Source organism: Canis aureus, chromosome 2 (assembly GCF_053574225.1).
Source record: "Canis aureus isolate CA01 chromosome 2, VMU_Caureus_v.1.0, whole genome shotgun sequence".
Classification (NCBI taxonomy): Eukaryota; Metazoa; Chordata; class Mammalia; order Carnivora; family Canidae; genus Canis; species Canis aureus.
Window position 1 is genome coordinate 1,868,132 of NC_135612.1, and position 16,392 is coordinate 1,884,523.

The 16,392-nt window shown below is 41.1% G+C and overlaps 1 protein-coding gene across 1 annotated transcript in view; it reads right to left on the bottom strand.

Moving 5' to 3' along the window:
- The window catches only part of TSLP (thymic stromal lymphopoietin), a 64,972-nt gene extending 49,046 nt beyond the window's left edge, over window positions 1–15,926 (bottom strand). The window contains exons 1-2 of the mRNA XM_077861197.1: window positions 15,728–15,926; window positions 15,371–15,546 (exon numbers count right to left, since the gene is read on the bottom strand). Of these exons, the coding sequence (XP_077717323.1) occupies window positions 15,371–15,546; window positions 15,728–15,926 (375 nt within the window). The remainder of the gene's footprint in view (window positions 1–15,370; window positions 15,547–15,727) is intronic.
- Between the last annotated feature and the right edge of the window lie 466 nt (window positions 15,927–16,392).

A 16,392-nucleotide genomic window follows, 5' to 3' on the forward strand; every position in this document is an offset into this window, starting at 1 on the left:
TTAAATTAAATTAAATTCCTTTGGTTTCTTCTCCAAATTTTCATAATTTCCACTGATACATGTATCAGATTTTCCCACAATCTGATTGGAAAGCTAGAGTCTCTATTTCGCATGAAGAAAACCAAAAGATTTTTCAAAGGAGTTAGTAAAATTTAAACTGTGTTATTCATCAAAATCATGCCCCTTTGGCTATTTGGGAGTGTCAATGGTGTGCCTTAGCCAAAATGCCTTTTCAGCCAGTCACTGTATTATTCAGGTTGCATTGCTAGGAGCCATAGCCTACCTCTAGCCCTGGCATACTCAGCAGTGCCACAGCCAATAGTAGCTTTGCAAATTAGAAAATTCCTTTCCATTCAGAAAAATAGGCAAGGGATCTTTCTTATTGCAATGAGGCCGCAGTAGTAAAAAAGGGTATTTGTCATCATAATTACCTCATTTGCAGCAAGTCTTGTAGGGGAAAGTTAAGAAAACTTGCAGGCTAATAACTTCCTTAAATCTTCCAGGAAAGAAAGCCAAAGAAAAAAGTGATAATTTTTACTATTCCTTTTATAGTTCTATCTCATTAGTGTGGCCCAAAATTCTTGCCCTAAAGTTGAGGGTGGATGGAAGATTAGGGAAAAAAAATCATAAGAAGTTACCATCTTAAGTGAAATAATAGTCTAAAAAGTTAAGTGATCTGAGAACAGATAATAGTGGCTCTGTCAATAGTTTTACCTTTCTTTTTTAAAAGATTTTATTTATTTATTCACGAGAGACAGAGAGAGGCAGAGACACAGGCAGAGGGAGAAGCAGGCTCCATGCCGGGAGCCCGATGTGGGACTCGATCCTGGAACCCCGGGGTCAAGCCCTGAGCCAAAGGCCGATGCTCAACCATTGAACCACCCAGGTGTCTCACGGTCTGTGTAATTTTATTTTATCTTTTTTTAAAGATTTATTCATTTATTTATTTATGATAGACACACAGAAAGAGAGAGAGAGAGGCAGAGACACAGGCAGAGGGAGAAGCAGGCTCCATGCAGGGAGCCCGATGCAGGGCTCGATCCCAGGACCCCAGGATTATGTCCTGAGCTTCAGCTCAGGCGCTCAACCACTGAGCCATCCAGGTGTTCAAGTTTTACCTTTGAATATAAATTTTGTTTATATGCTCTTAGGAAAATCCCTGCAATTTAGAATTGTGTTTCAATGTTTTTTCCCTCTTTTCACCTTCTCATTGACTGGAAAACATTAAAAAAGCATGCTTGATCTACATTTAGCACCTCCATAGAAGAGCCAGCTGTTCAGTAGTCCTGCTTTGAGATGAAGTACGACAGTGGAGGGAATATGGGAGAGGAGAGGAAACCTCTTTCTCCCTCAAGCTGGAGAAGTGGTGGCGTGAAGGGGCATGTGCTCCCCAGATGCCATCTCCTGTAATCACAAGAGAAGAAAGCAAAGGTTAGAGAACCTTGAAGTCGGAGGAATTCTCTGCTCCCCGTAGTCAGAAATACCCAAGTAACGGCCCTTAGCCTTGCTGGCTATTTCGTGGGGGCACCTGGGTTGGGGATTTTGGTGAATGGAGAGGAGAGGGGTGCACTTCTTCCAGTTACACATGGGTTTTGGTGCTTCCCAGCAGTAGGTGCTCACCGAGAGCTGAGGTCAAGGGCCCGCCCCTGCTCCCAGGAGCAGGAGAGGTGAAGGGGAAGGGGGTTGTAGGAATGCCCACAACAGGTGTCTCTCCTCGTATCTCTGCTTCAGAGCCCTCCCTGAACTGAGTTTGCCTCAGGCAGATGGTGTGGGTCCCTTGGCCAGAAGCCTAGGTTCAGAGCTCTGATGCAGGGATTGATGACCAGTGTTGTGGATTTACTTTCATTGAGTCACTGTGTCAACCAAGCACTCAATTTCCATGCCAACCAGTGTCCAGTGATGAGCTGTGGTCATTGGTGGAGGCTGGACTTAGATGAAATACCTAGTCTTCCCAGGGGGGCTGGTTATCTCGCACCCCACCAAACAGATAATACTAAGCTACTCCTTCAATATTTACTTAGTAAGCTGAGGGCCAACTAAGGAAAAAGGGAAAACGGAAGATTATGAGTGGCAGCCCTAGACTTTTAGAGTTCAACTGTCTCTTGCAATCTAGGCTAAAAGCTCAAACCCCATTCACTGAAACAAAGTTAACTGAAGTTAACAGGAATCATCCTTTTTTTGGAAAGCAAATTAGCAATTACCTATTATTTCAGTTGAAGTCCTTAATGAAGATTGTGATGGATTTTCCTGCCTACCTACAGAGGTTCACAAAGGGGTGACCAGCAAACAATTTCAGTGCAGTCCCATAAAAATTATAGGATCTGGAAACTCTTCTTTGGATCTGGAAATACCTTGACTGGTCCCAATCTGATGAGTTGGGAGGCAATGTCGCTATATCATGGTTTTGGGACCAAACTGTCTGGGATGGAATACGGGCTCAGCTACTTACTAGCTGTGCGAACTTGGACAAACTAGTTAACCTCTCAGCTCCTCAGGACTATAATAATAGTCCTATGAGGGTATAGCTTTCTGAATCTTACCTACCACATAGTAAATACTAATAGCTTTAGCTATCACACTTTTTCCTTTAATACTTTAGTAAGATTTTAGAGTGGCTGCATCAGGGGCAGGTAGTATAATGACCCTTTAAATCTTTGTGGTACAATGTAAAAAGATTCTAACCTCATATAATTCTCCCACCAGGCTGCCAGAAATCTCAGCTATAGATTTCCTCCTTAAAATCCCCGCCTGCGGAGACACGAACTTTACAAATAGAAACTACTGTCCTTTGGATATTTCCATCTTTATTTTAATTTTATTTTAAAATTTATTTCTTGAAATTCAATTTGCCGACCTATAGGATGACACCCAGTGCTCATCCCATCATGTGCCCTCCTCAGTGCCCATCACCCTGTTACCCCATGCCTCCACCCTCTCTTTCTGCAACCCTTTGTTGCCCAAAGTTAGGAGTCTCTCATGGTTGTTTTCCTCTCTATTTTTTCTCCACTCAGTTCCCCTCCTTTCCCTTATAATCTCTTTCATTATTTCTTATGTTCCCTGTATGAGTGAGACCATATGATGATTGTCCTTCTCTGACTGACTGACTTCACTCAGCATCATACCCTCCAGGTCCAACCACGTCGATGTAAATGGTGGGTGTTCATCCTTTCTGATGGCTGAGGAATATTCCATTGTAGCTATAGGCCAGATCTCCTTATCCATCATCTGTCGAAGGACATCGTGGCTTCTTTCCATCTTTAAACAACTATCCTATTCATTCTTCTCTAGGTAGAATAAGAACTCTCTATTTATTCTCCAATTTATACTTCAAATGTATTTTCATCTTGGCACCGAATTGTATGTTTATTTCTCCTACTGGACTATAAATCCCTTGGGCATCCGTACTTTTTCCCCAGTGCTTAGCAGTGCAAGCTCAGAGTGTATTAGGCGAATAATAAATACGTTTTAAATAAAAACTGATTGAACTCTTCAGTTCTTAGAACCTCCAGGCCTCCTGATCCAATTTTCCTTTAAGACTTGACATCATTTCCATTTCAAGCTAAACATCTGCCAGTCATGATGAATAACTAGTTTCTCTTAAATATCCTTGTCCATTTCATTCTTCCTTGGGAATTTCAAAACTACTGAAATATAATATAAAAGATAAAAGAAATCATCCTTCCAGTCTCAGCTCAAGTATTTTCTGCATGAAACCTTTAAAATCCCTCCTAAAATGGCATAGCCATTCCGTTTTCTCATAAATCTATATTAATAATTATCTTTTAATTGTACTTTAATTACAATGTAATTATGTTTGCCTGCCAAGTTCTTTCAACTCTGTGTCTTCAATTCTAAACATGGAAAGTAGGTGGGATTTGAACACTGGTTGAATGTATGAAAATGTTAAGAGTTCAAGAATTCCCCTCATTCACCACAGATGTGAGTTTATTTTTACCTTTGGATGTCACTAAGTAAAGAAAAAGACCCTGAGGGAACTGACTCATAAAACAACTAATGCTTGCTGGAGATGATAGGGATGAAGAATTGAGTTTGGGAAGATCCCAAACTAGGGAATTTTTCTGGGCCAACAGATTAAGAACATCCAGTGCAGAGGAAGACCCTGGGCTCTAAGGATACATGTGGTCGGTGGGCTGTGGGGTCAGACAAAGAGGGACCAAGGTGAAAAAGTACCCTCAAGGAAGCTGTGGAGGACACCTACAAGAAACGTTGCCAACTGCTCCGTTCTGCCTAGGACTGGCCTGAGGCTCACAGATTGGTTCTGAATAGGTTCATCTTCTGGAATAAATCCCAAGGAAATGGCATGCGTCCTCGGCACTGGGAAAATCACCGTGTGTTATGTTTACTGGAAGGGTATCTAATCACTTATAAGTAATGCTTTGTCCCTTCTCCACCAGAAATGTTGGTGCTCTTCAAGAAATTAAATTTGGAAGAAATAAGAGCAGAGAGTCCAGTTAATCATATAAGAATATCTAACTATTTCTCTCCTTTTAAAATTTTTATATTTAAATGATTATATTTTTAACTCTTGTTTCTTTTGTTACTTCTTTTCTCTATTTCTCTTGAAGTATATTGAAGATGTGTCACTGCTTAAAGTTTTCTGTGTTGCTTGAAGCTCTGTGCCCTGTGGGGGATATTTGTCATGCAGATCATTCATTGAGAAGAGCTGGCTTATTTTTAAGGGGTTAAAGGTTAAGCAGAAGATCCACATTAAAAATGAAGAAGAACTCTGAACCCACCTTTCAGAGACTTGCTAAGCACATTAGTGGTTAGCGAAAGCTTTTACCTCCTTCTTCATGTACAAAACGTCTTTTTCTGAGAAAGAATGTCTCCTCAGTGCTCCACCAATACACAAATGATTATTTGTGTATTGCTTCTAAATCATACAGTAGTGTACGTTTGCTGAAATTACTGAAAGACTACAGAACAACTAAAATAAATGGATTTGCCACTTGACTCATTTATCCACATTAAAAGATTGCTAATACTTTGGTGCATAACCTTGAGATTATGTTTGGTTTACTTTCACATTTATATATATGTCTATAAACATATCAAGTGATTAACACATATATACGTTTTATAACGTTTGTACTCATAATATATAAAGATTTTTTAAAAGGTCGGTAAATATACATCATGTAGATGTTTTAAAGCACATTTTTGAATTTGTCAATATTCCCATCCCATCTTATCCAGAGTTGGAGTTTACTTCTTCTTCCTTTTGAATATGACTGACCGCCTTAGTGACTTGTTGGCAGAAGGATACTATGATTATTCTGGGAATAGATTGTAAAAGGTGACTACGGCTTCTACTTGGCTCTTTCTGGTTTGGAAAATATACCTCCTTTGGGAGCCCTAAAATGTTAAAAAGTCTGGCTATCCTGAAAAATTCATACTAGAGAGACCATGTGGAATAACAGAGGGGCAGGATCTGAGACAGATAGACATGAGGGGGAGAGAGACGGAGGGAGAGACGTCCCAGTGTGAGTCACCAGATACTTGATCATTCAGGCCCCAGCCTTAGAGCTGCCCCAGCTGACGTTGAGTAGCAGAGACACAAGAAGTCCTACCAAACCCTGCACAAATTGCAGATTTATGAGGAAAGTAGATGTTTTGTTCTCTTGAGCCATAAAATTTGGGAATTTTTTTTTTTTTCCACAGCAGCAGAAGGTAACTGGAACACATCTACTAAACCTCTCTTAATGTTATGGGTATGATTATATTTAAACATTTTTCTATTATTGGATATTAAGGCTTTTTTATAGTTTTTGATTGATATATAGTAGTCAAGCAACTTTGATCATATGTGTCTGTGCACTTGTCCAGTAACTATTTTAAGTTGAATTCTTAGGGATTCGAGACATTACACAGAAGTATGTCATGGTGGTTGTTTTGTCGTATTTCAAATTGTATGTGTTTATCCTTTATGGTCCTTGCCCGTGTAAGGCAGGAGATAGTAGTAAGCCATATACAAAATCACAATAAATTAGTTATTTAATCTTGCGAATGAAAATGATATGATGGTGATGGCAGTTATTACTATAATATTTCTAACCTTAGAGGGTTCTTTCCTCTCAGTTTGAGGGCAGAGGACATTTTAGAATACTCTGTGGCATTTTTCTCAAAGTACGAATAGTTACAATTTTCGACCTTTCTACACAGCCTTCTTCCTCTTCTAGTCACTTAGTTGAGAACCATCTCATCTGTGAGGCTCCACAATGTTTGCACAAAGTACACTGGAAGGAGTTTAGTATTGCCTATATGGAATACGGAGAAAATAATCTTTGTATTTTCCTTATTTTATGAGAAAAATAAAATATAACATAATGGGGAAGATATTAATAATTGAATTTGAATAAAGCTTCCAACCTACAAATAAATACTTTCTAAATTTCTTTTTTTTAAATAATTTATTTATTTATTTTTTAAATTTATTTATGATAGTCACACAGAGAGAGAGAGAGAGAGAGGCAGAGACACAGGCAAAGGGAGAAGCAGGCTCCATGCACCGGGAGCCTGATGTGGGACTCGATCCCGGGTCTCCAGGATCGCGCCCTGGGCCAAAGGCAGGCGCCAAACCACTGCACCACCCAGGGATCCCAATACTTTCTAAATTTCTAATGAGAAAGTTTTTGTTGTTCCCATGGGCATAGCTTTTGTTAAAAGTTTTTTTTTTTTGTAGATATGTGTAAGGATTTATGCTTGAAATAGTTACTACACACAATTCCCTGGTGAAGGCTTGGTGATGTTCTTTTTTAATTTTTTTTGGTTTTAAAAAAAGAATAGCCATGGTTTATTAGCCACGTCTTTTTAAATTCAAATTCTAAATGCTTTAAACACTTTTAAAATCAAGTCTTCAGGAATGTTTGTTATTTTCAGATCAAGAAACTGAAACAAACTTAAATAACATGTTTCAGCTTTCTCAACTAGTAAAAGGGAAGTTAGAATTTGAACTTATTTGTGATTTAAAAACTCCATGACTTTAACCATGATGTTACACTGCCTGTTCTCGAATAATTCCTTAGTTATGACAAGTAATAAGTCTAAGTGAAGTACAGTGCTCCTTTAATGTACTATGGTACTCTTCTGTTACATACCCCATCCAAATTCATATGTTGAAGTCCTAATTCTCTGAAGCTTAGAATATAACCATATTTGGAGATAAGATCTTTATTTTTTATTCATTTATTTTTATTGAAGTTCTATTTGCCAACATATAGTATAACACCCAGTGCTCATCCCGTCAAGTACCACCCTCAGTGCCCATCACCCAGTCACCCCATCCCCCTGCCTGCCTCCCCTTACACTACCCCTTGTTCGTTTCCCAGAGGTAGGAGTCTCTAATGGTTTGTCTCCCCTCTAATTTTTTCCACTCATTTTCTCTCCTATCCTTTATAATCCCTTTCACTATTTCTTATATTCCCCTTATGAGTGAAATCATATAATGTTTGTCCTTCTCCGATTGACTTACTTCACTCAGCATCATACCCTCCAGTTCCATCCACGTCGAAGCAAATGGTGGGTGTTCGTCCTTTCTAATGGCTGAGGAATATCCCATTGAATACATAGACCACAGCTTCTTTATCCATCGTCTGTCGATGGACACCGAGGCTCCTTCCGCAGTGTGGCTGTTGTGGCCATTGCTGCTGCAAACATCGGGGTGCAGGTGTCCCGGCGTTTCATTGCATCTGTATCTTTGGGGTAAATCCCCAGCAGTGCAATTACTGGGTCGTAGGGCAGGTCTATTTTTAACTCTTTGAGGAACCTCCACACAGTTTCCCATAGTGGCTGCACCAGTTCACATTCCCACCAATAGTGTAAGAGGGTTCCCCTTTCTCCACATCCTCTCCAACATTTGTGGTTTCCTGCCTTGTTAATTTTCCCCATTCTCACTGGTGTGAGGTGGTATCTCATTGTAGTTTTCATTTGTATTTCCCTGATGGCAAGTGATGCAGAGCATTTTCTCATGTGCATGTTGGCCATGTCTATGTCTTCCTCTGTGAGATTTCTGTTCATGTCTTTTGCCCATTTCATGATTGGATTGTTTGTTTCTTTGGTGTTGAGTTTAATAAGTTCTTTATAGATCTTGGAAACTAGCCCTTTATCTGATAGGTCATTTGCAAATATCTTCTCCCATTCTGTAGGTTGTCTTTGAGTTTTGTTTACTGTATCCTTTGCTGTGCAAAAGCTTCTTATCTTGATGAAGTCCCAACAGTTCATTTTTGCTTTTGTTTCTTTTGCCTTCGTGGATGTATCTTGCAAGAAGTTACTGTGGCCGAGTTAAAAAAGGGTGTTGCCTGTATTCTTCTCTAGGATTTTGATGGAATCTTGTCTCACATTTAGATCTTTCATCCATTTTGAGTTTATCTTTGTGTATGGTGAAAGAGAGTGGTCTAGTTTCATTCTTCTGCATGTGGATGTCCAATGTTCCCAGCACCATGTATTGAAGAGACTGTCTTTCTTCCAATGGATAGTCTTTCCTCCTTTATTGAATATTAGTTGACCATAAAGTTCAGGGTCCACTTCTGGATTCTCTATTCTGTTCCATTGATCTATGTGTCTGTTTTTGTGCCAGGACCACACTGTCTTGATGACCACAGCTTTGTTGTACAACCTGAAATCTGGCATTATGATGCCTCCAGGTATGGTTTTCTTTTTTAAAATTCCCCTGGCTATTCGGGGTCTTTTCTGATTCCACACAAATCTTAAAATAATTTGTTCTAACTCTCTGAAGAAAGTCCATGGTATTTTGATAGGGATTACATTAAACGTGTAAATTGCCCTGGGTAACATTGACATTTTCACAATATTAATTCTTCCAATCCATGAGCATGGAATATTTTCCCATCTCTTTGTGTCTTCCTCAATTTCTTTCAGATGTGTTCAATAGTTTTGAGGGTATAGATCCTTTACCTCTTTGGTTAGGTTTATTCCTAGGTATCTTATGCTTTTGGGTGCAATTGTAAATGGGATTGACTCCTTAATTTCTCTTTCTTCAGTCTCATTGTTAGTGTATAGAAATGCCACTGACTTCTGGGCATTGATTTTGTATCCTGCCACGCTACCGAATTGCTGTATGAGTTCTAGCAATCTTGGGGTGGAGACTTTTGGGTTTTCTATGTAGAGTATCATGTCATCGGCGTAGAGGGAGAGTTTAACTTCTTCTTTGCCAATTTGAATGCCTTTAATGTCTTTTTGTTGTCTGATTGCTGAGGCTAGGACTTCCAGTACTATGTTGAACAGCAGTGGTGAGAGTGGACACCCCTGTCTTGTTCCTGATCTTCAGGGAAAGGCTCCCAGTGCTTCCCCATTGAGAATGAGATTTGCTGTGGGCTTTTCGTAGATGGCTTTTTAGATGTTGAGGAATGTTCCCTCTATCCCTACACTCTGAAGAGTTTTGATCAGGCTGCACCAGTTCACATTCCCACCAACAATGCAAGAGGGTTCCCTTTTCTCTGCATCCTCTCCAACATCTGTTGTTTCCCGTCATGTTAATTTTCCCCATTCTCACTGGTATGAAGTGGGATCTCATTGTGGTTTTGATGTGTATTTCCCTGATGGCAAGTGATGCAGAGCATTTTCTCATGTGCTTCTTGGCCATGTGTATGTCTTCCTCTGTGAGATTTCTGTTCCTGTCTTTTGCCCATTTCATGATTGGATTGTTTGTTTCTTTGCTGTTGAGATTAATAAGTTCTTTATAGATCTTGGAAACTAGCCCTTTATCTGATAGGTCATTTGCAAATATCTTCTCCCATCTGTAGATTGTCTTTGAGTTTTGTTGACTGTTTCCTGTGCTGTGCAGAAGCTTTTTATCCTGATTTGGTCCGAATAGTTCATTTTTGCTTTTGTTTCCCTTGCCTTCATAGCTGGATCTTGCAAGAAGTTGCTGTGGCTGAGTTCAAACAGGGTGTTGCCTGTGTTCTCCTCTAGGAGTTTGATGGCTTCTTGTCTCACATTTAGATCTTTCATCCATTTTGAGTTTATCTTTGTGTCTGGTATAAGAGAATGGTCCAGTTTCATTCTTCTGCATGTGGCTGTCCAATGTTCCCAGCTCCATTTATTGAAGAGATTTTCCTTTCCAGTGGATGGTCTTTCCTGCTTTGTCGAATATTAGTTGACCATAGAGTTGAGGAGTCATTTCTGGGTTCTCTATTCTGTTCCATTGATCTTTGTGTCTGTTTTTGTGCCAGTACCACACTCTCTTGATGATCATAGCTTTGAAATACAGTTTGAAATCTGGCATTGTGAGGCCCCTGGCTCTGGTTTTCTTTTTCAATATTCCCCTGGCTATTCAGGGTCTTTTCTGATTCCACACAAATCTTTTTTTTTTTTTTAAGATTTTATTTATTTATTCAGAGAGAGAGAGAGAGAGACAGAGGCAGAGACACAGGCAGAGGGAGTAAAAGGCTCCATACAGGGAGCCCAACGTGGGACTTGATCCCGAGTCTCTGGGATCATGCCCTGGACTGAAGGCGGCGCTAAACCACTGAGCCACCTGGGCTGCCCTGATTCTATACAAATCTTAAGATAATTTGTTCCAACTCTCTGAAGAGAGGCCATGGTATTTTGATAGGGATTGCATTAAACATGTATATTGCCCTGGGTAACATAGACTTTTTCACAATATTAATTCTGCCAATTCATGAGCATGGAATATTTTTCCATCTCTGTGTCTTCTTCCATTTCTTTCAGAAATGTTCTGTAGTTTTTAGGGTATAGATCCTTTACCTCTTTGGTTAGGTTTATTCCTAAGTATCTTATGCTTTTGGGTGCAATTGTAAATGGGATTGACTCCTTAATTTCTCTTTCTTCAGTCTCATTGTTAGTGTATAGAAATGCCACTGACTTCTGGGCATTGATTTTGTATCCTGCCACGCTACCGAATTGCTGTATGAGTTCTAGCAATCTTGGGGTGGAGGCATTTGGGTTTTCTGTGTACATTCTCATGTCATCTGCAAAGAGGGAGAGTTTGACTTCTTCTTTGCCAATTTAAATGCCTTTTATTTCTCTTTGTTGCCTGATTGCTGAGGCCAGGATCTAGTACTATGTTGAATAGCAGTGGTGGGAGTGGGCATCCCTGTCTTGTTCCTGATTTTAGGGGAAAGGCTCTCAGTGCTTCCCCATTGAGAATGATATTTGCTGTGGGCTTTTTGTAGATGGCTTTTAAGATATTGAGGGATGTTCTCTCTCTCCCTACACTCCAAAGAGTTTTGATTGGGAATGGATGCTGTATTTTGTTAAATGCTTTCTCTGATCATATGGTTCTTGTTTTTTCTCTTGTTGATATGATCAATCACATTGATTGCTTTATGAGTGTTGAACCAACCTTGCATCCCGGGGATAAATCCCACTTGGTCGTGGTGAAAAATCTTCTTAATGTATTGTTGGATCCTACTGGCTAGTATCTTGTTGAGAATTTTTGCATCTGTGTTCATCAGGAATATTGGTCTGTAATTCTCCTTTTTGGTGGGGTCTTTGTCTGGTTTTGGAATCAAGGTGATGCTGGCCTCATAAAATGAGTTTGGAAGTATTCCCTCCATTTCTATCAGCTTTATTAGAATAGGTATGGTTTCTTCTTTAAATGTTTGATAGAATTCCCCTGGGAAGCCATCTGGCCCTGGACTTCTGTGTCATGGGAGGTTTTTGATGACTGCTTCAATTTCATCCCTGGTTATTGGCCTGTTCAGGTCTTCTATTTCTTCCTGTTCCAATTTTGGTAATTTGTGGTTTTCCAGAAATGCATCAATTTCTTCTAGATTGCCTAACTTGTTGGCATATAGCTGCTCATAATAAGTTTTTAAAATCATTTGTATTTCCTTGGTTATGGTTGTGATCTCTCCTCCTTCATTCATGACTTTATTAATTTGAGTATTTTCCCTTTTTATTAAGGCTGGCTAGTGGTTTATCTATCTTATTAATTCTTTCAAAGAACCAGCTTTGGTTCTGGTTTTGTTGATCTGTTCCACAATTCTTCTGGTCTCTATTTCATTGAGTTCTGCTCAAATCTTTATTATCCCCCTTCTGCCTGGTGTAGGTTTTATTTGCTATTCTTTCTCTAGTTCCTTTAGGTGTGAGGTTAGCTTGTGTATTTGAGTTTTTTCAATTTTTTGAGGGAGGCTTGTATTGTGATGTGTTTCCCTCTTAGGACCTTTTTTGCTGTATCTCTAAGATTTTGAATGGTTGTATCTTCATTTTCATTAGTTTCTGTGAATCTTTTTAATTATTCTCTAATTTCCTGGTTGGCCCATTCATCTTTTATTTTATTTTTATTTTTTTAAAGATTTTATTTATTTATTCATGAGAGACACACACAGAGAGAGGCAGAGACACAGGCAGAGTGAGAAGCAGGCTTCACGCAGGGAGCCCAAGGTGGGACTCAATCCTGGGTCTCCAGGATCACACCCTGGGCTGAAGGCAGGGCTAAACCGCTGAGCCACCCGGGCTGCCCCCATTCATCTTTTAGTTGGGTGCTCTTTAACCTCCATGTGTTTGAGTTTCTTCCAAATTTCTTCTAGTGATTGAGTTCTAGTTTCAAATCATTGTGGTCTGAAAATATGCAGGGGACATTCCAATCTTTTGGTATTGGTTGAGACCTGATTTGTGACCGAGTATGTGGTCTATTCTGGAGAAAGTTCCACGTGCGCTTGAGAAGAATGTGTATTCAGTTGCGTTTAGATGTAAAATTCTGTAAATATCTGTGAAATCTATCTGGTCCAGTGTATCATTTAAAGCTCTTGTTTCTTTGGAGATGTTGTGCTTAGAAAATCTGTCATTCGCAGAAAGTGCCACGTTGAAGTCTCCTAATATTACCGTATTATTATCTAAGTATCTCTTTACTTTGGTTTTTAATTAATCGATATACTTGGCAGCTCCCACATTAGGGGCATAAATATTCATGATTATTAGGTCTTCTTGTTGGATAGATCCTTTAAGTATGATACAGTGTCCCTCTTCATCTCTTACTACAGTCTTTGGGATAAACTTTAATTTATCTGATATGAGGATTGTTACCCCTGCTTTCTTTTGAGGACCATTTGAATGGTAAATGGTTCTCCAACCTTTCATTTTCAGGCAGAGGTGTTCTTAGGTCTAAAACGAGTCTCTTGTAGACAGCAAATAGATGGGTCTTGCTTTTTATCTAGTCCAATACCCTGTGTCTTTTCATGGGATCATTTAGCTCATTCACGTTCAGAGTAACTATTGAAAGATATGAATTTAGTGTCATCATGATATCTATTCAGTCCCTGTTTTTGTGGATTCTTGGACTTTCTCTTATAGGGGGCCCCCTTAATATTTCTTGCAGAGCTGGTTTGGAGGTCACATATTCTTTCAGTTTCTGCCTATCTTGGAAGCTCTTCATCTCTCCTTCTATTCTGAATGAGAGCCTTGCTGGATAAAGTATTCTTGGTTGCATGTTCTTCTCATTTAGGACCCTGAATACATCCTGCCAGCCCTTTCTGGCCTGCCATGTCTCTGTGGAGAGGTCTGGTATTAATCTGATATTTCTCCCGGTAAGTTAAGAATCTCTTGTCTCCTGTTGCTTTAAGGATTTTCTCTTTAACTTTGGAATTTGCAAGTTTCGCTATTAAATGTCGAGGTGTTGAATGGTTTTTATTGATTTTAGGGGGAGGACCTCTCTATCTCCTGGATCTGAATGCCTGTTTCACTCCCCAAATTAGCTATGATTTGTTCAAATAAGCTGTCTGGTCCTCTGTCCCTCTCAGTGCCCTCTGGAACCCCAATTATACATAGATTTTTCTTTCTGAGGCTGTCATTATTTCCTCATCGTATCTTAATTGTTCTTTTTCCTCAGCTTCCTTCCTTACCACCAACTTGTCTTCTATGTCACTCACTCTTTTTTCTACCTCATTAACCCTCGTCGTTAGGACATCCAGTTTGGATTGTACCTCATTTAATTGATTGTTAATTTTGTCCTGATTAGATCTCAATTCTGCAGTCATGAAGTCTCTTGAATCCTTTATGCTTTATTCCAGAGCCACCAGTAGCTTTATAATTGTGCTTCTGAATTGGCTTTCTGACATCGAATTGCAATCCATATTCTGTAACTCTGTGGCAGAGAGTAGTTTCCAGTTCTTTCTTTTGTGGTGAATTCCTCCTTCTAGTCATTTTTGCTCAGTGCAGAGTGGCTGTATGAGTGGGCTGAGTCAAAAATATCAGCCATGACCTAAGTAAAATCTGCCCTAGATGATTCCAAAGAGGTCAGAGGCCAGAAAATGAAAAAGAAGATCAGAACAAAATAAAAAAAAAAGGACCACTAAAGTGAAAAAGAAATCTTAAAGCAAAGTAGTAAAAAATAAAAGCCAAAAATCCCAAAGAAGAAGAAAAACAAAAAAGAAAAAAAAATAAAGAGGAAAAAGAGAAAAAATTTTAAAAAGGCAGGAACCGGGAGATGGTGGTGGTGACCAAGTTGTAGTGGAGGGAGAATGTAGTCTACCTGAGGGGTCCTAGAGGGTGATCCTCTTGCTTCTGAGTATATTAAGTTCTGTATGTTAGAAGATGCTCAGTCCCAAATTTATATAAATGAGAAATACTTGTAGAGAGCCCCAACACTGCCCACCATAACATAAAGGAGATAAAAGAGGGGGGCAGAATGGGAATGAGGAGAGAATATAATCTCACAGAATGAACCAGCACAGTATACCACTTGGTTCTGGGTGTATGGTGGTCATATTTTAGAAGGTATTAACTTCTGCCATTTTAGGATGACTGGGTGATGGGCACTGAGGGGGGCACTTGATGGGATGAACACTGGGTGTTATGCTATATATTGGCAAATTGAACTCCAATTAAAAAATATTCAACCCCCCCATCCCCCCGAGACACCTGCGTCCCAACGTTTATGGCAGCAATGTCCACAATAGCCACCCTGTGCAAGGAGCCTCGGTGTCCATCGACAGATGATGGATAAAGAAGCTGTGGTCTATGTATACAATGGGATATTCTTCAGCCATTAGAAAGGACGAACACCCCCCCAGGGATCGGGGCTCAGCCCTCTCCGCCTGGAGCCCCTCCCAGGGATCGGGGCTCAGCCCCCTCCGCCCAGAGTCCCCCCAGGGATCGGGGCTCAGCCCTCTCCGCCAGGAGCCCTTCCCCAGGGATCAGGGCTCAGCCCTCTCCTCCTGGAGCCCTCCCAGGGATCGGGGCTCAGCCCCCTCTGCCCGGAGCCCCCCCAGGGATCAGGGCTCAGCCCCCTCCGCCCGGAGCCCCCTCAGCAGGGATCGGGGCTCAGCCCCCTCCGCCCGGTGCCCCCCCCCCAGGGATCGGGGCTCCCCCGCCCCTCCCCCCTGGTTCTTCCTTCCGTCCGCCTTCCTCCCCGGTCCCCGTTTACATCCGGCGGATCCGGGGGTGCAGGGCTGGGAAGCTGCCGGGGTGGGCTGCCCGGGGTGCCCCCTCCTCCGCCCGCCGCCTGCCTCCGGCTCTTGAATTCTTGTAAACGCTCATCGACCGAGACCCTTCGCACAGGTGGAGAATCAAACCCTAAAGCACACTTCACAGCCGCTGCACCTGTAAACATTTCGATGGTTGAAATGACATTTCAAGCCAAAAATGCATTCTCCGCCCCGCGGACAAACTAAGGGTGGCGTTTCCTGCGCTGACGCGACCGGGGTGGGGCCTGAGCGCCGATCCCGCTCGTCCGCGCCCAGTTTCCCAGGTGCCGTGAGGCGTTCACCTGCAGAGCACGCACCTGCGGGAGCGGCCCTCGAGCTCCTTAAAGCCCCGCCCAGGGGCGCACCTGGCGGGGGCGGGGCAGCTCCCCCAGGTGCACGCACCTGAGCATCAGCACTGATCCTAGTGACCAGGTCGTCAGGGAGGCAGAGGGTTGGGTACCAGGTGCACAAGCGTCGTCCTGCTGTCTCAGCGGTAGATGCGCCGGGAGATTCCATTTCTAAAGTTTTATTTGTAGATTTTTCTATAGACAAATCTATAGATTTGTGAATTTTCTATTCATAGGTAAGTTACTTTATTTTCCTTTACGTGCTGCTCATCTTTGGTCTGCCACATCAGCTCCTGATTTGGCCTCATACAGATTGAGCAGTTTTTCATCTTTTTCTGTCTTCTGGAAAATAAGTAGGGTAGGTATGATCCACCAGTATTCTGGAACTTACTTTTAAAAATACATGGATGCAGAGCTTTTGGGATAGAGATTTTTATATTGATTCAGATGAATTCTCCGTGGGGAATTTTTCCTACACTTTGATGATTTACATTTTCTTAGAAATGGATCCTGTTCATTAAAGACTTTAGTTTTTCACTAGAGTGGCACCTAGTATCTCTCATAATTTACAATTTTTTTTTTCCTCTGGTTTGGTGTTTGTCTTCCAGATTGAGATTGCAGACTACCGACTCGTA